Source organism: Denticeps clupeoides, chromosome 19 (assembly GCF_900700375.1).
Source record: "Denticeps clupeoides chromosome 19, fDenClu1.1, whole genome shotgun sequence".
In the NCBI taxonomy this organism is placed as follows: domain Eukaryota; kingdom Metazoa; phylum Chordata; class Actinopteri; order Clupeiformes; family Denticipitidae; genus Denticeps; species Denticeps clupeoides.
Genome location: NC_041725.1, coordinates 8,569,773 through 8,592,810, shown reverse-complemented (window position 1 = coordinate 8,592,810; position 23,038 = coordinate 8,569,773). Strand labels below are relative to the sequence as shown.

The 23,038-nt window shown below is 44.9% G+C and overlaps 2 protein-coding genes across 8 annotated transcripts in view; one reads left to right on the top strand and one right to left on the bottom strand.

Moving 5' to 3' along the window:
• Positions 1–9,349, top strand: part of lekr1 (Leucine-, glutamate- and lysine-rich protein 1) — a 54,903-nt gene extending 45,554 nt beyond the window's left edge. For all 3 annotated transcript variants that reach the window (XM_028963017.1, XM_028963018.1, XM_028963019.1), the window contains 3 exons: positions 1,190–1,342; positions 2,141–2,431; positions 7,841–9,349. In XM_028963017.1, coding sequence (XP_028818850.1) covers positions 1,190–1,342; positions 2,141–2,431; positions 7,841–8,143 — 747 coding nt within the window. In that variant the 3' untranslated portion in view covers positions 8,144–9,349. The remainder of the gene's footprint in view (positions 1–1,189; positions 1,343–2,140; positions 2,432–7,840) is intronic.
• A 6,040-nt stretch (positions 9,350–15,389) lies between these two features.
• Positions 15,390–23,038, bottom strand: ccnl1a (cyclin L1a). Of its 5 annotated transcripts, XM_028963022.1 has the most exons (11): positions 22,670–23,038; positions 22,041–22,115; positions 21,372–21,481; positions 19,540–19,660; positions 19,344–19,408; positions 17,643–17,742; positions 16,964–17,068; positions 16,706–16,847; positions 16,505–16,616; positions 16,308–16,400; positions 15,390–16,227 (listed from the first exon to the last, which is right to left on the bottom strand). In XM_028963022.1, the coding sequence occupies exons 1-11, from the start codon at positions 23,021–23,023 to the stop codon at positions 15,813–15,815; spliced, it is 1,692 nt and encodes a 563-aa protein (XP_028818855.1). In that variant the 5' UTR covers positions 23,024–23,038; the 3' UTR covers positions 15,390–15,812. The 5 variants fall into 5 exon arrangements, 4 of the variants coding, with proteins under 4 accessions (XP_028818855.1, XP_028818856.1, XP_028818857.1 ...); XR_003743249.1 differs by lacking the exons at positions 15,390–16,227; positions 16,308–16,400; positions 16,505–16,616; positions 16,706–16,847 and adding an exon at positions 19,096–19,109 and having other exon boundaries at positions 17,027–17,068; XM_028963023.1 differs by lacking the exons at positions 15,390–16,227; positions 16,308–16,400; positions 16,505–16,616; ... (1 more) ...; positions 16,964–17,068; positions 17,643–17,742 and adding exons at positions 18,512–19,026; positions 19,096–19,109.

Genomic DNA, 23,038 nt, shown 5'->3' with positions numbered 1-23,038 from the left:
ATGGAAGTTTTTATTTGCAAGCAATTTTGACAATTTTATAACTGGATCCATGCAAAAGAAAGATTAGTTTGTGACTAACCATATTTAGATTTGTACTGTCTTTAAAGTCAGTGCTGGCACTCTCCATCCACCACTTTTTTTTTTTACTTTTTTATGATTTAATTTCAGCTAGCTCTCAAGATTCAAATGGTTGCTGAGGTTTCACCTCAGCCTGGCAGAATTTAGAGGATTTAGTGGAAATTACACAATCTGGCTTCCTGTCACTGACACGAACTTTTACCCAAAGTGAAGGAAGTGGTCTCTCCCTTGCGGATTCTTGTATTTTCTCACCCACCAACACACACGCAGCTCTGTTTGCTCACACGAAGACGTGTTCTCCCTCGCCCTTTGAACCTAAAAATACATTGCATGCCACGGTGCCCCTGTTTGTTGTTAGGGTGAAATCGTTATATTTTATATGTATTTCTCTGTTCAGTATTTCACTACCCTTATTCGGTGAGAAAATCGTGTCTAGGCTACAATTAGTGTAACGCTCTTTCCACTTCACTATTTTAATTTCTGCTTAGGCACCGAACACAGAGGAACTATGACCAAGACCAAAATTAGATGTGTGGTGAAGGCATATTTATTTCCTCGGGTCAGCTCACCCCATGTTCTGACACCACTGACCACAGTCATTTGTAATGGTTCCATCAGAGACATCAGAGAGACATTTCAGTCTATTTTGTCTCACAAATTAGTGTGTACAGCGTGTATGTGCTCAAAGTGTTTGCGTGCACTTTGTTGTGTGTGTGTGTGTGTGTCTTTGTTTGTATGCAAATGTGCTGATTGAATTAGAACTCTTGAGCGTGTGCTGAAATACCAGTGAGTCTGGCTCTTTAGTGCTGTGGTCAAGTTGCATGTTTGACACCCTAGAGTCCGGGGTTCGAGGCTGTGCAGGGTGACTCTTTTCTCTCTCTCAGCTATGTATGGATCCAGACGTAGGGGGCTTGCACCCTATGATGGGGGATGCTTGTATGAATGAGCCACATGTGCACACTTCCCTAACAGGAGTCCAGCAAGCTCTCTGGAGTTGTGGTCAGGTTGCGTGTTTGGTAGCCTAAAGTCCTGGGTTAGAGTCCGAGTGGGGGACTGATCTCTCCTTTTTTTTTCCTCGGAATTTATTTGTGTCTTTTCTATGTTTGTGTAGCTCCAAGCCACTCTGGAACGACAAAAGGATCAGTTTAAGGAGCAAGGGCTGCAGCTGAAAAGAGAAGTGGCACTGGAGCTCAATATCGAAAGACAGAAGAACCAACAGCTGATCAGCAAGTACCAGAGAGATTATCAGCAGCTTCAGAACAAGGTCTCTCCCTGTCTTCCGCACTCAAACACACAGACACATATTACACACGTGAAACTACAGCTTTCTATGCCCATCACCCTCTCTATAGGGGCAGTGGTGGCCTAGCGGTTAGAAGGTTGCTAGTTTGAATCCCAATCCGCCAAGATGCCACTGAGCAAAGCACCGTCCCCACACACTGCGCCTGTCATGGCTACCCACTGCTCACCAAGGGTGATGGTTAAAAGCAGAGGACACATTTCGTTGTGTGCACCATGTGCTGTGCTGCAGTGTATGACAATCATTTCACTTTCACTCTCATCTCCATGACTGAGTGGGGCATGGTGGTAGGAGGGAGGTCAGTTGTGTTGTGTCACAGGCACAGCTGCAGTCTGAGATGCTGAGAACCAGTGTTGTTAACAGACTAGTGGCTATCACAAATTCGGGAGAGTGCTGGCTATCAACAGCAACAACATTTATTTCTTATATAGCCCAAAATCACTTGCAGTATGTCTCAATGGGCTTTGACAGACCCTACAGTTGACACCCCCCACACTTAAATAAAATGTATAAAACATGGGCATTTTTGTCCGTGTAATGTGCAACATTACACACATTCACCCCAAACTACACCAGTGCGTACTAGTATATATTTTTCTAGTATATATGTTTGGGACTGGTCTTTCTGGCACTTCCAAAAGACAGCAATTTTAAACAGCAGTAGAAATGCATGATGTAGTGTCCTCTAGGATCATATTTTTGCTAAATGTTTGTTTGGAAACAATATTAGGGTTGTTAGAAGTAACTGTTCCTTCTTCCCAGGTGCCTGCAATGCTGCAGCAGGCCACACAAGAGCTAAAAGCAGAGTTGAGTTCTCTGGCGGAACAGCTAATGGAAGCGCAGGCCCGGTCGGTCCAGCTGGAACAGCAGAAGGATGCAGAGGTGCAGCGTCTGCAGGAGGAAGCCTTGCAGCTGGAGAGGCAGCTGCTGCAGGAGAGGAGTGCTGCCCAGGTGAAGGCGAAACAGCTCCACCAGCAGAGGGCGCCACAGTTGGAGCAGGTACAAAGAGAGCTGGAGCAGCTGAGGCTCAACAGCACCGCCCTGCAGGAGGAGGTGAGATGGCTGAATTTCATCCAGTTCTAACTCATACTAGGTGTGGGCAGTATTGGACAAAAATAATATCTCTGAACTACCTTCTAATTTGACAGAAATTAATACCTGGTTAAAGTTTTTAGAAAAAACATTGTGGAGTTTATTGATTGTGTGCTATGACCAAAACCTGTTTTTGGGGAATTGGTGATTAAACCATAAGCGCCAACAGTTAAAGGCACATAGGTTTGTAGACTCAGCCAGAGGATCTGAACAGACATTTCTACATTTGCAGCCATTGGAAACACTGCACTATGATGAACATGATCAAATACAACATTTTTATCAAAGATATCAAAATATTATTTGAAAGAAATGTGACATTAGGAAAAAGTATTAATGCACATTTATATTTTGTTTGGAAAGGGGGGGGTCTTTAAATTAATAACATTAAATTAGATTTCATCCATGATTAAAGACTTTCACTTCCTTATCTTACATTTCAAATAAATATGAGAAGTTGAAGTATTTCAAAGAATGCATAAATCATTAAAAAGAGGATATCAAATAAAAAAATTATCACATTTAAATATTAATCTCTTACATTTGAAATGTCAAATGTTTTTGAAGATTAGATGGTGAAAAATCTTTAAAAGCTTTCAGCAATGTATATTAAAATTCACCATGTTCATCAAAGATTGAAACAGGATGATCAAAAATAATTATGCAAGAAGAGGGGGGGGGACTTGACGACTCTCTTGGAAAGAGGAACGAGTCAATCGAGTAAAGAAAGAGCCGAGTGATAACTGCAGGAGCTTGAAAAGGAAGGTGAAGGGTTGAAGTGGAATTACAATCCCCACAGTCACGTAGAGGGGGGAGAGAGAGAGCGAGCGAGGCACCACAAGGCACTTCTCCTCCACTGACACGCATGCCTGCGTCTCCAGGGGGCAGTCTGAGGCTCCAGTCACGACACCCTCAGCTGTCTGCTCCCTCCTCCACCCACGGTGGCTGCAGCAGCGCCTCCGCACACGCATGCACACAAATGCACTTGTACACTGACACAGATGCTTGTATCGGGGGGAATAAATATGCAATGTATGTATTATTCATTTGTTTTTTTTCCACACCACAAATTTAGCCTCAGTAACTGAAAAGCAAATACTTTACTGTGTTTATTTGTGTGTGTGTGTGTGTGTGTGTGTGTGTGTGTTAGTTCAATCTTCATATCCGCTTTTAATTCCAGTCTTCAGAAAGAAGTAACAGTCACATTCTCTGCATCTCCTTTATCTAATCCTCACTCTCAAACACACACATTCAGCACAGGTACACTCCTATAGAAAGAAAAAGTCCAAAATACTGCGCACATGCACTCATACACACACACACATATATATTCTAACATTCATGCTCTCTTTATCTCTCTCAGACACACACACACACACACACACACACACACACACACACACACATTTCTCTTCCCTGACCTTCCGTGTGTCTCGTCAGTTCATCTGGTTATGGTGCCGTGATGCGAATTTCACAGCTGACATATTCTTTTTATGCCAGCCAGGGAGCACCATTTTTTTCCCTTCCCCCCTTTTCTGACTCCTCTCCCGGTTCCTCCCTTTTCCATTTCAAAGAAAAGTGGCTCTTTTTCCGGGCTGCATTTCATTGCATTATAAGATGGCATTAAGAGCCCCTTAGATCTGACCATGATATAAAATCAATGCCTGCGGACGTTTCACGCGTTGCCCCCTTTTAAATAAAAAGCACCCATCAACCCTCCATCTGTCCATCTCTGCGTCTCTCTTTTAAAACCCCTACTTCTTAAGCCCTTTCTTCTCTTCCTGGCCTTTATACTGTGATGCCACAGACAGAAATGTAAATCTTCTTATAAATAATGCAAACTTCTCTGTAGGTCGTTTGTATGGCAACATGCTTTGTATGTTTTCTGTATTTATTATCTTCATGGGAAACCATATATCACCACAGAGTAAATATTCTTTTTTTTAGTTTAACTTAATTTGGCTCACGCAATAAAAAAAGACATGTTATATTATTAGAGATCATTATACCTCAAAATATATATTACAAATTCACAGGTTCAAACTAGTGCTGCACGATTAATCTAATTGCAATCGTAATCGCGATGTCAGCCTTTGCAATTACTTGAACGCAAAAAGCTGCGATTTAAATGATTAGTACATGGATTGGATCGGATATGTTGCTGATCCATTCTCTCAAAGTTTGTGAGCTGACTGAAGTCTCACATCTCGCGTCTCACATCTCAGTGGCGTGTTTGGTCACATGACTTTCGATTCGGAGACATATGGTTAGACGGCGCATGACGCGCTGCATCGTACGTCAACGTCGCCGCCATATTGCGATAGGCTCTGCTGTGGAGTGAAGCATATACATGTCTATGGAGAGACGTGCATAAAAATGCCTCACTCTTGTGCTGCTTGGGGCTGTACAAACCGCTGTACGCTCCAAACCAGATCCGGGGGGGGTTACGTTTCATATGTAAGACTGGACAATTGTTTTGAATATATTTGGCCATTATAAAATCCCGTTTTATAAGTCTTAACCTTAGCTAAGCTAGGCTAAGCTAGCGAAGCTATGCATTCCTATGTTCAAGTCAGCCTCCAAACAACGTTTTGGCTAAACGTAGGCATTAACTATTTAGACTGTTCTTAGCTGTTTAGTTAACTTTTCTCAAACTTTGAAGGTTTCCTAAAGAAATTCACCTCAGTTTACAAATCTTAACCTTAGCTAAGCTAACAAAGCTATGCATCCCTGTGTTCAAGTCAGCCTCCAAACAACGTTTTGGTTAAACGTAAGAACTATAATACAGGATTTTATAATGGCCAAATATAATCAAAACAGTTGTTTAGCCTTACCAGGGTTGTAGTTCGACAGTAATGTAAAAGAGTTTTTTGTGATTTATTTAATTTTGTAGAATATTGTATTTTGAAAGCGCTGGGCATTTCAGGTTGTTATAAGTAGTTTGTATGTTTCACTTTGAAATTAAACATTTCACTATTAGTATGTGACTTTTCATTGATATACAAGCAAGTGTCCTTTATCACATCGCAATCGCGTATTGCTATATTGATCTCAATAATCGCAATATGTCTTTTTCCCCAAATCGTGCAGCCCTAGTTCAAACCCCTGTGTGTCTCCAGGGGGGGACTGTCCCTGTAACTTCTGATTGTAAGTCGCTCTGGATAAGGGAGTCCGATAAATACCGTAAATGTAAATATTGCGATAGGTCGTCACAAAGATACAAACACAAATATTTACAAGACTGTGTGTGTGTGAACAGTTCAAGCTTACTATGCAAAAAATGCAAATGCCTTACAGTAAAGCCATCGTACAAACACAGCCTTTCTATGTTTATCTTCCACAACCATTGGTTTTGGTTCTCCATTCACATGTCTCTGTTCCTGTCTCTCGTTCTCACCGGCCCGCCTCCCTCCATCGCTTTCTCTCCTTCTGTTGCACAGCGTGGGGCTAATTGTGTGCACCTGGAAGTACTCCGCCGTGGTCGCGGCAGTGAGACCGGGCTGCTGGGTAAGGCCGTCCAAGTTTTGCGGAGAGTGTCCCCCCTGTCCGGCCCGGCCGAGGTGCTGGTTTTGGTCAGTGATCCGGAGGCCGGTGTGAGCTAAAGGTCAGTGTGTCTGTGGAGATGCCCTCGCGGGCTCTGACCTTTTCCACCCTCCGCTGCTCTCTCAGATCAGGAGACCTGACGCGGCACGCCGAGAGCCGACCCGGCCAAGCGTGGGTCTGTATGGGCGCACTATACAAAGAGGCCCGAAGGCCTGGGACCTTGCTGGAACCTTCCATTTTTAAAATAAACTCTTTTTCTATATATTATTACTCAATATGAAATGAATAATCTGCACTCTTTCCAGGTTGCCAGTCACATTTGAGCAAATCATCACATTCTCAAGCGCATACAGTTATTAAAGCACAACGAGGACATTTTTGTACACCAATAACTGCAATGTCCCCTTCGAAACCCTGTGTGTGACTGTCCTCTTTACTGTCCACATTTCTGCACCTGCAGAGGAAGCAGGACTCTCCGCTGATGGCACAAGTCAGCATGTGATTTCTTCTTTTCTTGCCTTACTTCTGTTCTTTGGTCAGCCGGCATTGCAGAACCGGTCTGCGTGCGGCTCTCCACGTCATCTGTGTACATTAAAGGCCCCGCGGCATCGTCTCTCATTCAGCAGCGTTTCCTTTCAGCGCAGGACGCGCTCCAGATCGGCTGCAGATGTGCTCGCCTCATTTCGGAGGCGAGCACCTCGGCACCAGTTGGCTGCAGAATCCTGGCACCGCCACAGGGGGGCGCCCTCTCGGCGCTGCCCGAGCCGCAGCCCCGCTAACGGCCCCAATGTGGCACGCACGTGTGTCTGAGCCCCTGCCTCTGATGTGGAGGACCCAGACTGGCTGGAATGCCCTCGCTGACAGATCTGTAGATATTTATGAAAGTGGCAGTGAGGGAGGGAGATGGGAGGAGAGATGAAATTTTTATTTTATTTTTTTCACTCTCAAGATGACAGGGTTCTATTAAAGTGCTAGAACTCACAGAGACAGATGCACGCAAGGACACACACACACACACACACACACACCTCAGCATGCATATTCACCAGGCCTGAGCAGATTATACGACTTATTACACAAACTGTAACGTCCTTTTGACCCGTGGTCTAATTAACCACATAACTCTCGGCAGGCTGGAGGAGAGCGCGAACATGAGGACCCGATTGAGCTCACGCCGTTTCACGGAGGCTGTAGGCTTTTTATTTTTTAAGCTGGGTCTCTGTGTGAAAAAATGTAACTTCTGTAAATGGTTCTGCAGAGACAATGTGTGTTTGCGAGCCTCTCTGTGCATCACGGAGCGCGCTGCTCTTAGGGACACCATGTTTATGACCAACGCACCCCGAATGAGACAGTGGATGTGTCACACAGTGGCTGGCTGTGCCCTTCAGGGACTCACTGATAGTCTTTCCTATCACTGCGGTACATCGAAGCGTCCAATTCTGCAATTAAAACCCCATTTACTTGATTTAGCCGGGATTCTTTTCTGCTTCTCTTTTGTAATTAAAATGAAATTTCATTTAATTCAATTATTATACTAAAGTAGACAAAGGCGTTCGCATATATGCTAATAGTAAATTAGCATGTGCAAGAACGTACTGATTTAAAATGGAATTATATGGTTGGTACGGAAACGTCCTGCATCTTGTTGGATCTTGTTGTGTGTGCTGTTTACAGGACATGGGATCATGGGACCTGAGTGTTTCATTGCCATGGTAACAGAGACATGGATGTTGACATAACTGTCATAATAATGCAGCAGGTTTGAAGCTACAGTTTAAATCTGAACGTGGTCAGCATGGAATGAAACTCTTTTGTCTCCGCACACAGAACTGCTTGCTCCAGGAGACGGTGCGGCGCGAGTGTGCCGAGCGGGAGGAGCTGACGGCCGCTCTCACCCTCGCACGGGAGCAGCTGCTGGAGCGTCGACGACCCTCGCTGAGCCCTCCGCACGCCAGACCTTCTCCAAATGCGGCCACATCCCGGCCAGGGTGGGCAGCTGGGGGCCAGACCACTGCTTCCTGGCATGGCCAGACACCCACATTGCCCAGACTGAACAGAGACCGGCACGCTTCAGATAACGAAGGCCGCCAGCGCATCTCCCTGCTAATGAGCAGAAAGGAGAGGCAGTAACACACACAGAGAAGTTTATGCCGAGTTTATGCCGTTTGCACTTCGGTGTCATTTAAGTTAGGATACAACATACACAGACCAGGTGGACTTTATAAAAAAGACTTGGAGTTGGATTTATCCAATCCTATATTTTCTATCCCTGCTAATACACTGATTATTACATTCTAAACGCCTTTCTAATATTTTGTTGGTCCCAGTTATCCTGGTTTAACAGTTTTGACCCACTCAGGAATTCCATTCCAAAGACCTCAAAAGGAGCCCTGTGGTATGTGGCACGAAGACGTTAGCAGCAGATCCATAAACCTGTGTCAGTTACTCATAGATGGGACATCCCACAGATGCTCAGTCAGTGTAGGATTGGACCAGACATGGTAGCCTCCACCCCCTACACCCATCTTCGGGCTTCCATTTTTGGACCACTTTAATTAGCTTCACACCAGTGAATACTGGGAACACCCCACTAGACCTGCTGTTGATAAGATGATCTAGCATCACAGTCGGGCTTCAAGTTCACTCAGATCACACTTCAAGAATCTTAATTTTCTGTCAGATATATGTTGGTGCCATGGTAACGTCACTTGGCTTTAATGTTGTGAAAGGCTGTAAGTCTTGAGACATCAGTTCAGCTAACACGTGAAATTGTGGAATTCTGGGTATCCTGGTTGCAATGCTGCAGCGTTTAACACACTGATGCACCATTGCGTATGGAAATAGTCCAGCTTGCAGCTATGTCAACTATCGTACTATGTCAAATCTGTCTGATGTATCATTGGTAAATTCAGTGTCGTGACTCAACTGAGACATACACACACAGTCTGAGTTGGGAAGGTGTCAGGCCACTAAAATAGAGAGAACTGGTAAAAATCTTACACACACACACACACTGACAAGAGCAGGAAAGCAATAGAGTGACAACCCATGTCAAACCATCGGCAGATATAAATACCATTTTCTCAAGGCATGCTCTCCCTCAGACGTACACACACACTCACACACACATCCTCATATTCACACAAACACAGGGAACCGCTCAAGGACTTTTCCACTCAGATTCACATGCGCTCCCACGCACACTCGCACACTAATATAGCCTTTCACAAGGTCCACACAAACACGATTGCAGTCGTTCACAAGGTCTGTCTCACGCACAGACTGGCTCCCACTCTACACCTCCATAATTAACATCATTTAAGCACCCCACCACCATGTGATGGACATTATTCACTTTCAGCGAGATCTCGGCCCTCCCTGACTCTTTCTCACCATCTCCTTCCCTTTGATGAACTGGCAGGAGGGGAGCGGGAAATCTGCGTCGCATGGAACCCATTCCCACGTGATGCAGGAGCACACATGGAAAGACTTGGGCTGCTCCAGCCGAGGGCCGGGCCTGGTCTAAGCAGAGGCTGTTTCGACTCACAGACACTCCAGACAAATGAGCACAGCTGCAGGCTGCAGCTCCATGTGTCCCACATTCAAGGTCTGCTGAAGTGCCTTAAAGTACCACATATAGCAAATGCCTGGATAGGTTTTAATGGTGCAATTTTACGTTTGAAATGGAGTCTTAAAATGTCCATCTACATTAGGGACCACAGTGGGATTTTGGTTAATGTGATCAAATGTGTAATTACATTTGTTTAATGTGATTATATTGTTTTCAATGTTGCATTGATCACTTCCTATTAGTGATTTTCATACACAATTACTTATTTTGTAGCGTTTCTAACCTAAAGTTATATATATTTGAGCACAGAACAGACCTGGGTCTGGTTCTGATAGACCTACGGGAGGTCTAAGGAAAAAGTATAATGGCAACATCTCTGCGTGTTAACTGCCTGGCTGGTGATACAAGCAGTGGAACATTGGACGTGTACGTCTTTTATAGATGTCAGTAGTAAAACTTCTTGGGTTGTCATTTTGAGACCAAACAAAAAAACAAAAGGGCGGAGACTGCAGAGGCATGGCTAAAAGCAGCATTTAATTTTTTTTTTTTTACATCTGTGTAAAGAACAGGCAACCTGCTGTACATTAGCTCACTATATTGCCAAAAGTAGCAGACCATTTTCTGATTGGTAACATGTCTACGAAGTGCTTACTGCACACGGCAGCAGTCCTCTCCACAGAGAAGAAGGACGGACTTGAACATCTGTCCCTCTCACTGTGGATTACAGCTGAGGAGCAGGTCAAATGTCAGCTTTTCCTTGGCCTTGGATGTGAGATGTGATGTTCGTGACACGGCCCAGCTGCTGATCTTCATGAAAGGAATAACAAAAGACTCCGAAATGGCCAAAGATCTGGCTCCTGTGACAACGCTGGAAAAGTTAACTGGTGTGGCAGCTTGTGGTGCCAATTCGGCAGGGCTTTTTTTTTCCAATAATGAAGCTCATATCCAGATTTTTTACTAATTTAATTGTGAAGAATGAGGCTTGTGCACAGTAACATAGTGTCTACATATGAAAAGTGTTTGTGAGGATCGCCCATTCTGGAGATGCTCTCAAATCCCCCCTCCTCCCAATACAAAACGGTGAGGGTAGAACCCAGTTTTGGTCCTGGGGGTCCACGTACCTCATGTTTTTGCTTTGGCCCAACATAAATTCTTAGCCTGCTTTTAACGACCAGGACCAAGATTAGGAAGCACTGTGATAAGAGCAGTCTAATCAAGGAAATATTGTCAGAATTTAAGACCCATTTAACACTGAAGCTAAAACCTAAATCCAAATTGTTGGGGGAATTTTCCAATGTGACGGTTGGGATTACCAAAGGGAATACTGAACCACATTGTGCACTAATGAGCATTAGCCATGCTAATCAGATATTGATGTCATGAGTCTGGTCACATTCTCACAGAAGCAGCGTCTTGTGCTTCTTGAACCAGGTGAACTGTTTCAGTCCATCTTCTCTGTCTATGATTTGAAGGTTATTGATCTTAGCTGTGACGTTGTAGATTGTGTGCAGTTCCAGGATAATGGACCAGTAGATGAGGATCAGGGCGTCCCAGTACATCAAGTCATTCTTCTGTGTGCATGATTTTAATTGGTTGGATGTTGATGGAGGCGCACAGTCAGACGTACGGATCCCAATTTTCCATGGTTTTGCGGTTGCGCTTGGAGTTGCACCTGGTAAATCTCACTACCAGTGCAAGAGAGTGTTTTTTCCTCTGTGGGCTTTTGCTTTGAGTACAGTGCATGCATCAACTATGGTGGGTCAAGATTTTTCCCATTCACATTTATATCAATGGTATTTACCAGACACCCTTAATCAGAGCGACTCACAACTATTAAATGGATTGGAAGAATAACTCGGTTAAGCTGGTATCCGCCTCCACAGTTAAAATTCTCCTGCCATAAATAGTTACTGTGGCCTGTAATATTTCTAATTGGGGTTAGGCTTATCACAGTGGGCTGATGATATAGGCCTGGGCGGGTTGAGGTGGGAGTTTCAATTAGTTGGTTTAGTAAAAACCAAAGATCTACAGTCAAAGCCCATTTTCTGTCCTTTCTAAATAATATTCTCTGGACTAGTTTTGTGACCAAAAGCATATGTGTGGTTAAAAAAATTACAATAAGAAAAGATTTGTTGTAATATTGGAGAGTTGGTAGTCTTGCTTTCTGTGCACCTCTGGTAATATATTCAGAACTTGCTTTTTAATCTGGCAAACTTTGCATATCTTTACAGTCTTTACCTTACAGCCTTTGCCACTAATAATATATATAATTATTAAGGTTATGGAAAGCTGTAACAGACATGTCTAGTCCAGCCTTCACTCCACTGCAAGTCCCAGGAATTTGATTAGAATTTTTAAAACCAAAGTCACAAATTGTCAGCATGAAAAAATGTATTCTGTTTCTTTTCAGCATCTGAACTTTTGTGTCCCTGCTGCTCTCATCTGAGACAGGTTTCTCCTCCGATCTTGATCCTTTTCCCTTCCCAATTCCAGCTACCTAACTCAAATACTTCTCTCTTTCTACTGCTCTCTCTGTCTGTTTGCGCTGACCTCCGCCTCTCGGCCTTTGTGCTGTGGAGGTCAGAGGTGAGTGAGATTGGGGATGTGCTTTCAGTTTCATATTTCCAGGGTTCATCAGGTCCGCAGCTGTTGTTTTGGTTTTATGGCCAATACGTGCACGCTCACGTTCGCACACACACCTTTGGCAAAGGTTCCATGTCAGATCTTACGTCCCTCATTGTCATTGCAATTGTGGACTGTGCTCTCCCACCCTCCAGACTCACACACGCATGCGCTCGTGCTCACACGCGTACACGCAAACACAAACACTGCCTCCAGATGCACCCGTGACCTCCGACCCCCCGTGTCCTTTTATCTCGCGTGGTGGCGCGCACCCCGCAGCAGCATCGGGCTCTTCCTGCACCTCTGACCTTGCTGGCGCTTCCGCTCCTGGCTTTGATGTGCTCAGAGTCTTTCAGAGGCTGCCAGAGAGACTTAAGCTCCCCCCCAGCCGGAGCGCTCTCCAGGTAGAGGGGTCACCGCTGCTGTCACCGGCTCTATCAGCGACAACTGGGAGTTCATGTGCGGTTGCTGTGGCGCTCTGACAGATGCAGTTACGATGGTTCGGATTTTCAGGATCCGCATCTAATAATACCTTAAGTGTCCACTAGGTGTGTGTGTGTGTGTGTGTATGGGAATGTGTGATATTTAGGTTAATTTGTTATTTTAAAACCAGACATGTTCACAATGTGCAAAATGGGTAAATCATGGGCCCAACCTGCAATGGTGAACTGGGATCAGGCTCAATTTTTCACATGATCTGCCATAATCAGCAGTCTGTGCACTACATAGGCTTGTTGTTAATTATTTCATTTTTGTACCGCTCTGCCCCACAGTGAATAAGGAGCACATTGTGTGTTTTAGTATTTCATTCAAGATTGTCAGTGTGGCAGTATTTTGTTCATCCAGAACTTCATAATCAAGAACCAACGAAGTGAAAGTATACCATGTCCACAGTCCCCTGTTGGGTGTCCTAATTGGGTGTCCCCCCTGTCTGTAGCCTAATTGGTCCCCTTCTTAACTGGCCCCCTGGGACGGCTGGCACTCACATTGACATTTTCAGTAACCCCATTAACTGACAAACTATCTGGTTGAATTTCCTGTGTTTGTATGTGTGTGTGTGTGTGTGTGTGTGTGTTTGTTCACCCCCACATTTTGTGTGTGCGTGATGGAGTCTGTGTCAGGCACGTGGATCCAAAAAGAATGAGACTCCTGTTCCCACACTGCAGCCGTGCTCAGAACGGAAACTCCTGGGCTCTGAGCGGTGTCACGCCAGCGGAATAACAGCGCGCTTGCTCTTTATTTTGGTCTTGAGAAAGAAAGAAAAAGACGTTCTTCCTGTGAGGGCGCAGCGCTTTAATTAGACTTGCTAATGAAAATCCTTGGAGGACATTTGTGAAGGACATTTAACATGTAACAGCTTATCAGATTAAACTACACACACGGCACCATTAATGCATGTGCTGGCCACACCCACCCCATTCATAGGCTTTCCCTAATTCCTCAGTATTCTTCACTGGCCCACACCTGTAATTAGCGTCGTCAAGGCAACAGCCAAGAGTGGCCCATGTTTTGTCATAGTGATAGTGTAACCGTGAGGCATTACATTTCTATCCAAATTGCAAGCATCTGGCAAAGTGACCTTGGCGGTGGATGCATCTGAAATAGGGTCACTACTGCACGCGTCACCGACATTTACATTTACAGCACTTATCAGACCCCCTTATCCAGAGCGACTTACAATCAGGAGTTACAGGGACAGTCCCCCCTGGAGACACTCAGGGAAAAGTGTCTTGCTCAGGGACACGATGATAATAAGTGGGGTTTGAACCTGGGTCTTCTGGTTCGAAGGCGAGTGTGTTACTCACAAGGCTACTACCACCCCACCAGCCCTGAATGGGGAATTTATATGGCAAATTGCAGCAATGGAACCATCACATTGACATACATGGATTAATCAGGGTGCTGCTGCACCTACGCCGCTGTCGAACAGATGGACAAGGGTTTTTTTCGTCTGTCCCCATGGCCATGGGACCTCAGGCGTGGTTTTTGACGTTGTAGAGGCATGAGGGCAGTTGAGCGAGGGCCACGCCCGTCACTGTGCCGGCTGGTCCCTCCACCCACTCCTCTCCTGTCGATGTGCGATGGAGGAGAAGTGTGGGAGAGGAACCCGGCTGTCACTGCTCAGAAGAAGCAGGTCCCTCGCTTTACGTTAAACCGCACGACATCAGCGTCACCTTATTCACCTTAAACCACAGAGGGACGGATGCAAGCCGAACCAACCATCACAGATGACCTGCCTCCCCTCTGGCTCAAGAGAGCTGGTAAATCTGTCGCCATGACGACCAACATTTATTGGCCAAGTGCAATCTACTGACTCAAAGGGCTTTAATGTTTTCAGGATGTTCAAGATATTCAGAGGTAACTTGACTAGAAACATGTTTCCAGAAACCTGAACAGGTTAAGATGATGGTGTGTTTTTTGCGTTACCAAATCTACAATTAAATGAAAAAAAAAAAAAAAAGGTTTAGGGTTCTCTAGAGCTGATTGTGCTCCATTTATGATGAACTGGGGGCCTCTGCTGGTAGATGTGTGGTATCACACTATTATGTTTTTATTGTGGTCAAAACTTTCATCTTTAGCAAAATGGATTAATTAATTAAGGCTGAAATGGTTATGAATACAAAGTGGCTAAATCTGCCTAGCTGTTCGTCTGGCCACATTATTTTAGGTACAACTAAAAGCACAAAGAAGCACAGCATTTTAGGCATGTATACGTGGTGAAGACAACTTGCTGTTCAAACTGAGCGTCAGAATGGCTAAGTGGCTTAAGTGACTTTGAACGTGGAATGTTTGTTGGTTCCAGATGGGCTGGTCTAAGCATTTCAGAAATGGGATTTTCATTCACAACCTTCTGTAAGGCTTGCAGAATATGGTCAGAATGACAGAAAGGTTCCCATGACTGGCAGTCGTGTGGATGAAAACGACTTGTTAAATGTTAGAGGATAATAAAATCAATACATAGCACGAGAATTAAGGCAGTTCTGAAGGCAAAGGAGGGTCCAACCCTGTACTAGAAAGCTGGACCTAATAAAGTGGCCCGGAGGAAACACAAACACATGTAGGTTTATGGGGATTCCAGGGCCCTGTAAGGCATGCTGAACCGACTGAGGTATTGAGGGGTGAACACTCCAGATGTTCCATATGTGGGTATGGATCATACAGTGGAAAAAAGCACAGACTATGTAGGGCAAGTAATTGTCCTTTTATTGAGTAAAAATCAGATACGTGCAGACTAAAAACCAGTGTAATAAATTCACTACGGATCAAGGAAAGAAAAAAAAAAAAAAAAAAAATGGAAATGTCTTGTCTGCATCCAGCTGTAAAAAAAATACTTTTTTTTTTTTTAAAGCTTGCACACACACACACACACACACAAAAGAAAAAAGGTTCTCTCTTCACTGTGCAAAGTCTGTCTTTCCTGAATAATATTGATTTCGAACCCTAGATTCCCCTGCCCCCAAAACGTTGCTTTTATAAATCAAAGCACTCTCAGTAACACATTAATAGATCAGCTATTAACAACCTTCTGGTTTTTCAAGTCAGTCCGTAACTTAAAGTAAAAAGGGCCACAGACAGGGGAGGGGGGGGGGTAAGAGCGCGGAGCTGTCAGCGCCGGTGTCGGCTGTGGCCCGAGTGGCCGCTGCCGTGGTGTTTGCCCTTGTGCGAGCGCTCGTACGAGCGCGAGCGCTCTCGCCGATCGCGATGGTGGCCGCCCCCGCTGCTGCGCTCGTGCTTGTGCTTCTTGGCCGCGAGTTCGGCGGAGACGCGGTTGCGCTCCCGGTCCCGGGGCTTGCTGTTGGAGCGCGAGCGGCTGCGCGAGCGTTTCCTCTTGTGTCCGTGCCGACTCTGCAGCTTCAGGTCCATGTCCATTGCGCTACGCTGCTTCGACTTCAGGTGAGGCAGCAACGGAGAGGGCGGGCCGCCGTGGTTCTGGTGTCGCCGTGGCGAAGGGCTGCGGCTGTGTGAACGGCTGCGTGACCGCGAGCTGTAAGTCCCTGAGCGGCTGCGTCGGTTGTTGTAACTGAGAGAACAAGAGAACGCTCAATAAATAAATAATTTATATATAAAAAAAAAAAAAAAAGCAGAGGAAGAGAGACTTACTGTCTTCTGGGAGAACGTGATCTAGATCTTGATCTTGAGCACGAACGACTCCCACTTCTGCTGTTTCGACCAACTTTTGTTTCCTTCCTAAGGCTGGGGTGAGAAAATTGATCAAAAAGTGTATTTCACGCAGTGTTGCGTATATGGTTAGCGCACTCACGCACGTACACAATAAGAAAACCCAGCGAATCGCTCACCCATTGTGTGGGCTCTTTGAGCCTTGCGCCCGATCCTCTGGCTCTTTCTTCACAGCCTTCTGTATCTGAGGGTTGGGAGATTTTTCATCCGCTTTGACCTCTCTGGGTGAGGCTAAAAATAAAATAAACATTAAAAAGACGCAAATTACACCATGAAAATGATCAAAAAATATTCAAAGAACCTGGCCAACAAAGACCTACATGGTTTGGAACCTGGAGAGAAACCACCCAAGCCAGTCAAGGCTGGTGTTCCATCAGGGTTCAGACCCTTGGCCTTGAGTTTGGCCTCCTGTAGGGTCACCTTCCTCTTCTCAACCTCCTTCTCCAGGAGTTCATAATTTGGCTGAAAAAAAATCCCCAATTACACAGAGCAGACCTTTCTACAAACGCAAACACGCTGAAACAAGAGCCCAGCTGTGGCCATGCAACAAGCAGCCATGAAAAGTCAACGAGACTCACTTTCTTCCTAGTGTACAGTTTCAATGTTGTGATGCAGATATCTTTGATTTCCTCATCTGTGGCACCAAACAAAAGGTACCAGTGCGGTCTTGTTGGCAGAGGAATCTGAGAGTAGAGAAACTTGTCAAAAAAACAGAACACAAAAGTCGGCCAAAACCTGGACATTTTGTAATACCGCATGACAAGCTGTGAACACTGAAGGGTGTTTATAAAGAACCCAGACTGCGTGAGCATAATAAAAGTTTGCCATCAGCATTTTATATTGATTTAAGTAAGAAATTATCAGATAAGTCAATCTAAGGCAAACATGTCCAGGTAAAAAAAAAAAAAGGAAAACCCAGCAAGGTAAATCATTGGTAAAGCAGGCTAATGCTGACCTAATAATGTCCACTGTCATTTTTAATAGAATGCTACATCAATGTGATTGATTTTTTTTGTCATTTGTGAAACACACCACAGCCAACAAAATGTGTCCTCTTTGTTTAATCAATCACCATTTTGTGTGCAGCCATGAAAGATGCCAAGGAAGCGGTGTGTGGGGACGGTACCTTGCTGGAACCATGACTGTTCAGGATTTGAACCTGCAACCTTTTGGTTACGAGTCCACTTCCTTAGCCATCGGGCCGCCACCGCCCCACGTTAAAACTAAGGTCCAGCACTGATTGGTCTGAACTGGTACCTGCAGGGCTCTTGCGGCGAGGTAAATGCAGGCACAGGCAATAGTCTCAGCTTGGAATCTCACAAAAACATTGGTTCTCAGGGAATCATTCATGTAGTTCCTGAAAGACAAAAGGCATAAAGCGATGTTGCAACATCTCCCTGGAGCGACCACCCCTGCCCTTTCCACCCTCATTAAGTACAAAGAAAATCAAGTGATGCAACAAATTCAGCAACATTTGATGGAGACTCGCGTTTAGCTTTGTCCTTTCTCTTGTTCTTGTCTTTTCTAAAATCAGGTGTACATGCAAAAAGTATGAAGGCATGTACACATACAGGGAACTCTCCAAACCAGTGCAACTCATAGAAGAGCTATTGTGAGCGGTCCTCAAAAAAAAAAAAAAAGCCCGCCCACCCACCCAAACCAAAACTGTTGTACATGCCGAAAGAGGACATGTGCGCATGCAAACAAGGCAGTTTCATCAAACTGCAACCCTTCCCAGCACCCCATTGCATCTTATAGTGCCCATGACCAGGGAGAACTGCGATGATCAGCTGCAATGACAATGTCCCTTTTCTTAAAGCAAAAAGGATGAGGGGGGTATAGGAGAGAGGGGAGGGGAAAAAAAAAATAATAAAATAGAAGAAGCTTGTGGACAGCGTTGCACAGATAACATGCAAAGTGAACAGAATGTGTCATGCACCAGGACAAGCCTAAATGTGGCTATGAGGAGGGGCTGCTCAGGTTACAGCCACAGGAGACCCGATGAATATCTGAATGTCACATAAAAAAAAGCTACCATTAACATGAGCCAAAGGGAGGATGATGGACTTCAGTTAAACAGGCAAAAGACAAGGGTGGTCCACAATGGAATGTGCTGCAAGGACTTATTTGCTTCAAAAGCTTAATTTAAAAAATCATTGACTGGGGGGGTGGGGGGTGCGGGACAGCTCTTCCAACTTTTCCTACACTAGCCTCTGACTGCATACGACTAAATTTCAGTCGGACGTTTCTGGAAAAGGTGATGTCTCAACAGGTCCTTGGAGACAAAGCCTGAGCAGGAGGATTCCTGTAAGACACACGTCTGAAGACCATGTCAGTTTGGTAGTAGTAGGCAGGAACAAGACATTAAAAAAAAAAAAAAACTAAATAAAACCAAGACACAGTTGCTGCAGTACATACAAAAACTTACTGCTAAATAACAGATGATTGCATGACTTGCCTAAATAATCTAAAAATCTAGAGAAAAGGTAGAATTTGGAAGCAAAAACAACAACAAAAAATACAAATCCTTTGGTACACCCCCAAGAAAACAAGATGATGTTGCCAGATGGAAAAGGACCCCCTTCAGTGAATCTCGGGCAGAGAGCTCTCACTGGATTGGCTGTCTCGAGAAGGGCAGCCACTGAGGGGGAAGATTCCTGAGGTCATGTGGTTGGAGGAGCAGAGTTCAGAGGTTCTTTATGAGACTTACCATCATGGACTACCCTTTAATCAAAGAGTAGAGAGAAAGGACAAAGTTAAACTGAGATCTCCAGCAACGTACTCAATGAAACTAAAAGACATCTTCAAGTCAAGAAAAAATAAAATAAATAAAAATAAGAACTTTTCCACAGGAGATGAAAGATCAGGAAGCTTACGTACAGTCCAGGACAACAGTCATTTAGCAGGTTATTCATTCTGGACATCTACACAGCTAACTGTAGCAGGCTGTGAACTTACCAAGCTGTCTGGACCAGCGTTTGGTTCTTCTCACATTCAAGGACTTGCAGGTACATGACAATGATCTAAAAGCGGAGCAGGAAACACACACAGAACCACAGCAGCTGTTAACCTGAAACTCACACCGGCTGTATGAGGAGCTAGAGACCACCTGAGCCGCGCCCGGTGCTCTGGTGAAGTGCTGAGCGTGTCTCACCTTGTGCGGGTGCTTGACGTGAACACAGAAGCCCAGCTCCTTCAGGACCCGTCGCTCAGCTTTAATCACTTGGTTTTTGGTGTTAATGTAGTTCTGATCAAGAATCAGTGGACTTGGACTCCTGATTCATAAGGGAACGAAGATAAAATATTTTCCCCCCAAGTGACCAAAAATGGAAAAGAAAAATTTAAGAACAAAAGAAAAGAGACAAGACAAGTGAAGTGCCCTTTTGTTTGTCTTGTAATTTTCCCTTCCAACCAACTAAAGGCAACAGGTCCAATTTTAACGACTCCTGTGACTTCAGTAAAACTTCTGTCCTGGTAAAACTGACCACATGCCACCATCACCCATCACCAGCTTCAACAGAAACAGTACATCAGCACTCCTTCGAACTCCACAAAGCCCTCCATCTTCAACTAAATAAACCACTTAAGAGAGATCAGGATCGCAGTCTTTACATGTTAACCACCAACCATGTGAGACCTATAATTACGAGCCTCACTGATAATTATCAGGATCCATGTTACGTTAACACACGGGTCTGCAATATTGTTAAAATATATATATTTGCAAACTTCAGATAAGAGTGAATTTATTTCACAAGGTGTACATGAAACGTATGATAAAACAAAGAATATAAATGACCATAAAACTCATACCTGACCAAAAATATATATATATATAAAAAAAATCATACCTGATAAATGGCCAACAACCAGCAGTCCATCATCTAACACATAAACCCAGCATCAGCACCAACAGTACAACCACAGGAGATTTTCCTCCAAATTATATTGTGACCATGACTAAATTAGAATTTTTTTATCATCCTGATAACCAATCACATTTAGCAAAAAAAAAATATATATACATATGTGCAAATACTGGGCACAAAATATGGGCTGTTGGAATCAGGATATTATAAGCTATATGACATATGCCTACAGTAAGATCAGTGTTTGGTTTCAAATGGTATCTACGGTCATCTTACATGTTACAAAAATGCAACTTTCCTTCTTTTATTTAATTGCATTGTGACCTAGGTGCCAATGCCAAGCACTGCTGCTGTGCTATTCCTGTTAAAGCCATGACATGTGAGGTTCGGTTGTCACCTGGATAAGCAGAGACATTAAGCTTAAACTGAAACACAGGAGTCTCCCAGATGCCCAGGACCAGCGGCCAACCTGTCGTCCCCGAATCCCAGTGACCGCATTCAGACCACTGGCTTCTCCCAGGGGAGGGGGAGGGGAAGCGACACCTCGCTCACTGTTGCCATGACGACAGCTTCATCTCTACGTACCATTCCACATCACCCAGGCTTTGGTAAATGTAGCTGGTCGCTGTTAGTTGGTTGCAAGGGAAAAGAGAATTCAAGTTAATACCACAGACACCAAAAGGAACCAAATACTCTCAATTACACTTCAACTACCATGGCAGTCTTAATATTACAAACAAGTATTATTGTGCCAAACCAATTCCAGTAAATGCAGGTTTGCAAACATTTTTGCAGCATTTCACTTGATGGAATAAGTAGAAGTCTATCTTGTTCTTACTATCAATTACGACTGATGGTGAAACTGAAAAGTTTTAAAATGGTTTAGGACATGAAGCAAACAAAAGAGCACTGAAATTAAGACAAGTTGTCAGCAACATACAGAGGTTCAACTCAAACGTACACTCGAACAGCCCCTGGTCAAAGCCGCATAACTAAAAGATGACTTCAAACATTTAAACGAGTTTCGTTTGGGGTGCAAAAATTGACACAACAAGGGAAAACCATTTAAGTGGATATTTTAGTTAACACACACACACAAAAAGGTGGGACCGCTTACCTCTTTCCTCTCAACTGCTTCAAATGATGAAACACGTTGATCACATCTCTGATGCGTCGTGGCGCTTCTTCAATCTTCGAGGCCAAATTGACACAGGCCATAGCGACAATCTACATGAGTGGAACACAAAAGCAAGAAACAGGGACATTTAAAGTCACAATCTAGACCCCAACAGAACATATTAACTAGGGTGGTAGTAGCCTAGTGGGTAACACACTCGCCTATGAACCAAAAGACCCAGGTTCAAACCCCACTTACTACCAACGTGTCCCCGAGCAAGACACTTAACCCTGAGTGTCTCCAGGGAGACTGTCCCTGTAACTACTGACTGTAAGTTGCTCTGGATAAGGGCGTCTGATAAATGCAGTAAACCAGTCCATGAAACGCAGCAATTTTCCATGTCTGTCCTCCGTCATGAATTTTGTGACTTGTGTCCCCGAGCGTCTCCAGGGGGGACTGTCCCTGTGGCTCTGGATAAGGGCGTGTGACAAGTGCCGCCAATGTAAAACGGCGACTCCGTCGCGGCGTGTTCACCACGTGGGAGTAAAACACGCTTTCTGGCTGGGTGTACAGGACCCCGCCGAGGCGGTTTCAACATGGCGGCCGGTACACGACGTTCCCGTCACGTCGAAAGCCGAGCGGGCACGGCGGAACGCGACGGCGACTTACCTCGAAGCTGTGCTTGACAAACGACTTCGAGTAGAAGAATCTGTGGAAGAGGACCTGTCCAGTCGCCATGGCCACCTGGGGTGACAACAGAACAAGGGGTTTTTAGCACGAAGCGCGAGTGATTATTCCACAATGACCCGCCGCCATTTTGTTTTGTTTTTTTTGTCGTCACACTCTGCTCGAAAGCGCGCAGCTGTTTGCGCTCTTGGCGGATTTAACACACAAAACCGGCGGGAGATGTCACACGTCGCACGGGACAAATGCCATTTAAATGCTGCAAATGTCATTTGGACCCAAACGAGGATTTGCAGATTTTTAGGACTCGAGATTTTATCACGCGAGGGTCGTACGTACTGCTGCTAATTCCTTTTAGGATAGATAATAAAATGTTGTATTTTTATTAATTAAATTACGTTTATTAAAAAAATAAGTGCAAAAAATGAATAAACTAAAATTGGTAGGGAGAGTGAAGAGCGTAGCAGGAACGCTAGCATTTAGCTAGTTGACAGCGCAGTTAGCTGCACAAGGCCTGGTGGTTGGTTTTTTTTCCCCCCAATCATGACTCGCTCAGGCACTAATTAAAAAAATGTCCCCTGATTCGTCGCCACGTGATTATTTTACTAAATCACCTGTGGCAATCGCAGGAGGATCCCGGCCGACTGGATGAGCTCGCAGCCCAAAATCCGCAGGTCCGTCTCGGTGTGCGAATCCAGGCCATCCAGCATAGACGGAGTCGGCGAGAGCCGCTCCTCCGGTATGAGAGAATTGTCGATGGCGAGGAACACCTCCGAGTAAACTTTATCGCCGATGAGTATCCCTTCGCTGCTCGCGGGCGCGTTCGGCGCGGTGGTCTGCGGAGCGGCCGCCATCTTCGCTCCGGTCGAAGTCAAAATGTCCTGCCGCGATCGGACAGAAGGCAGTGGGCTTGTGTCGCTACCCGGTTTGGAGCGGAAGCCCGTTTTGGACTGCGCATGCGTGCGCATGGGTGCTCCCAAGGC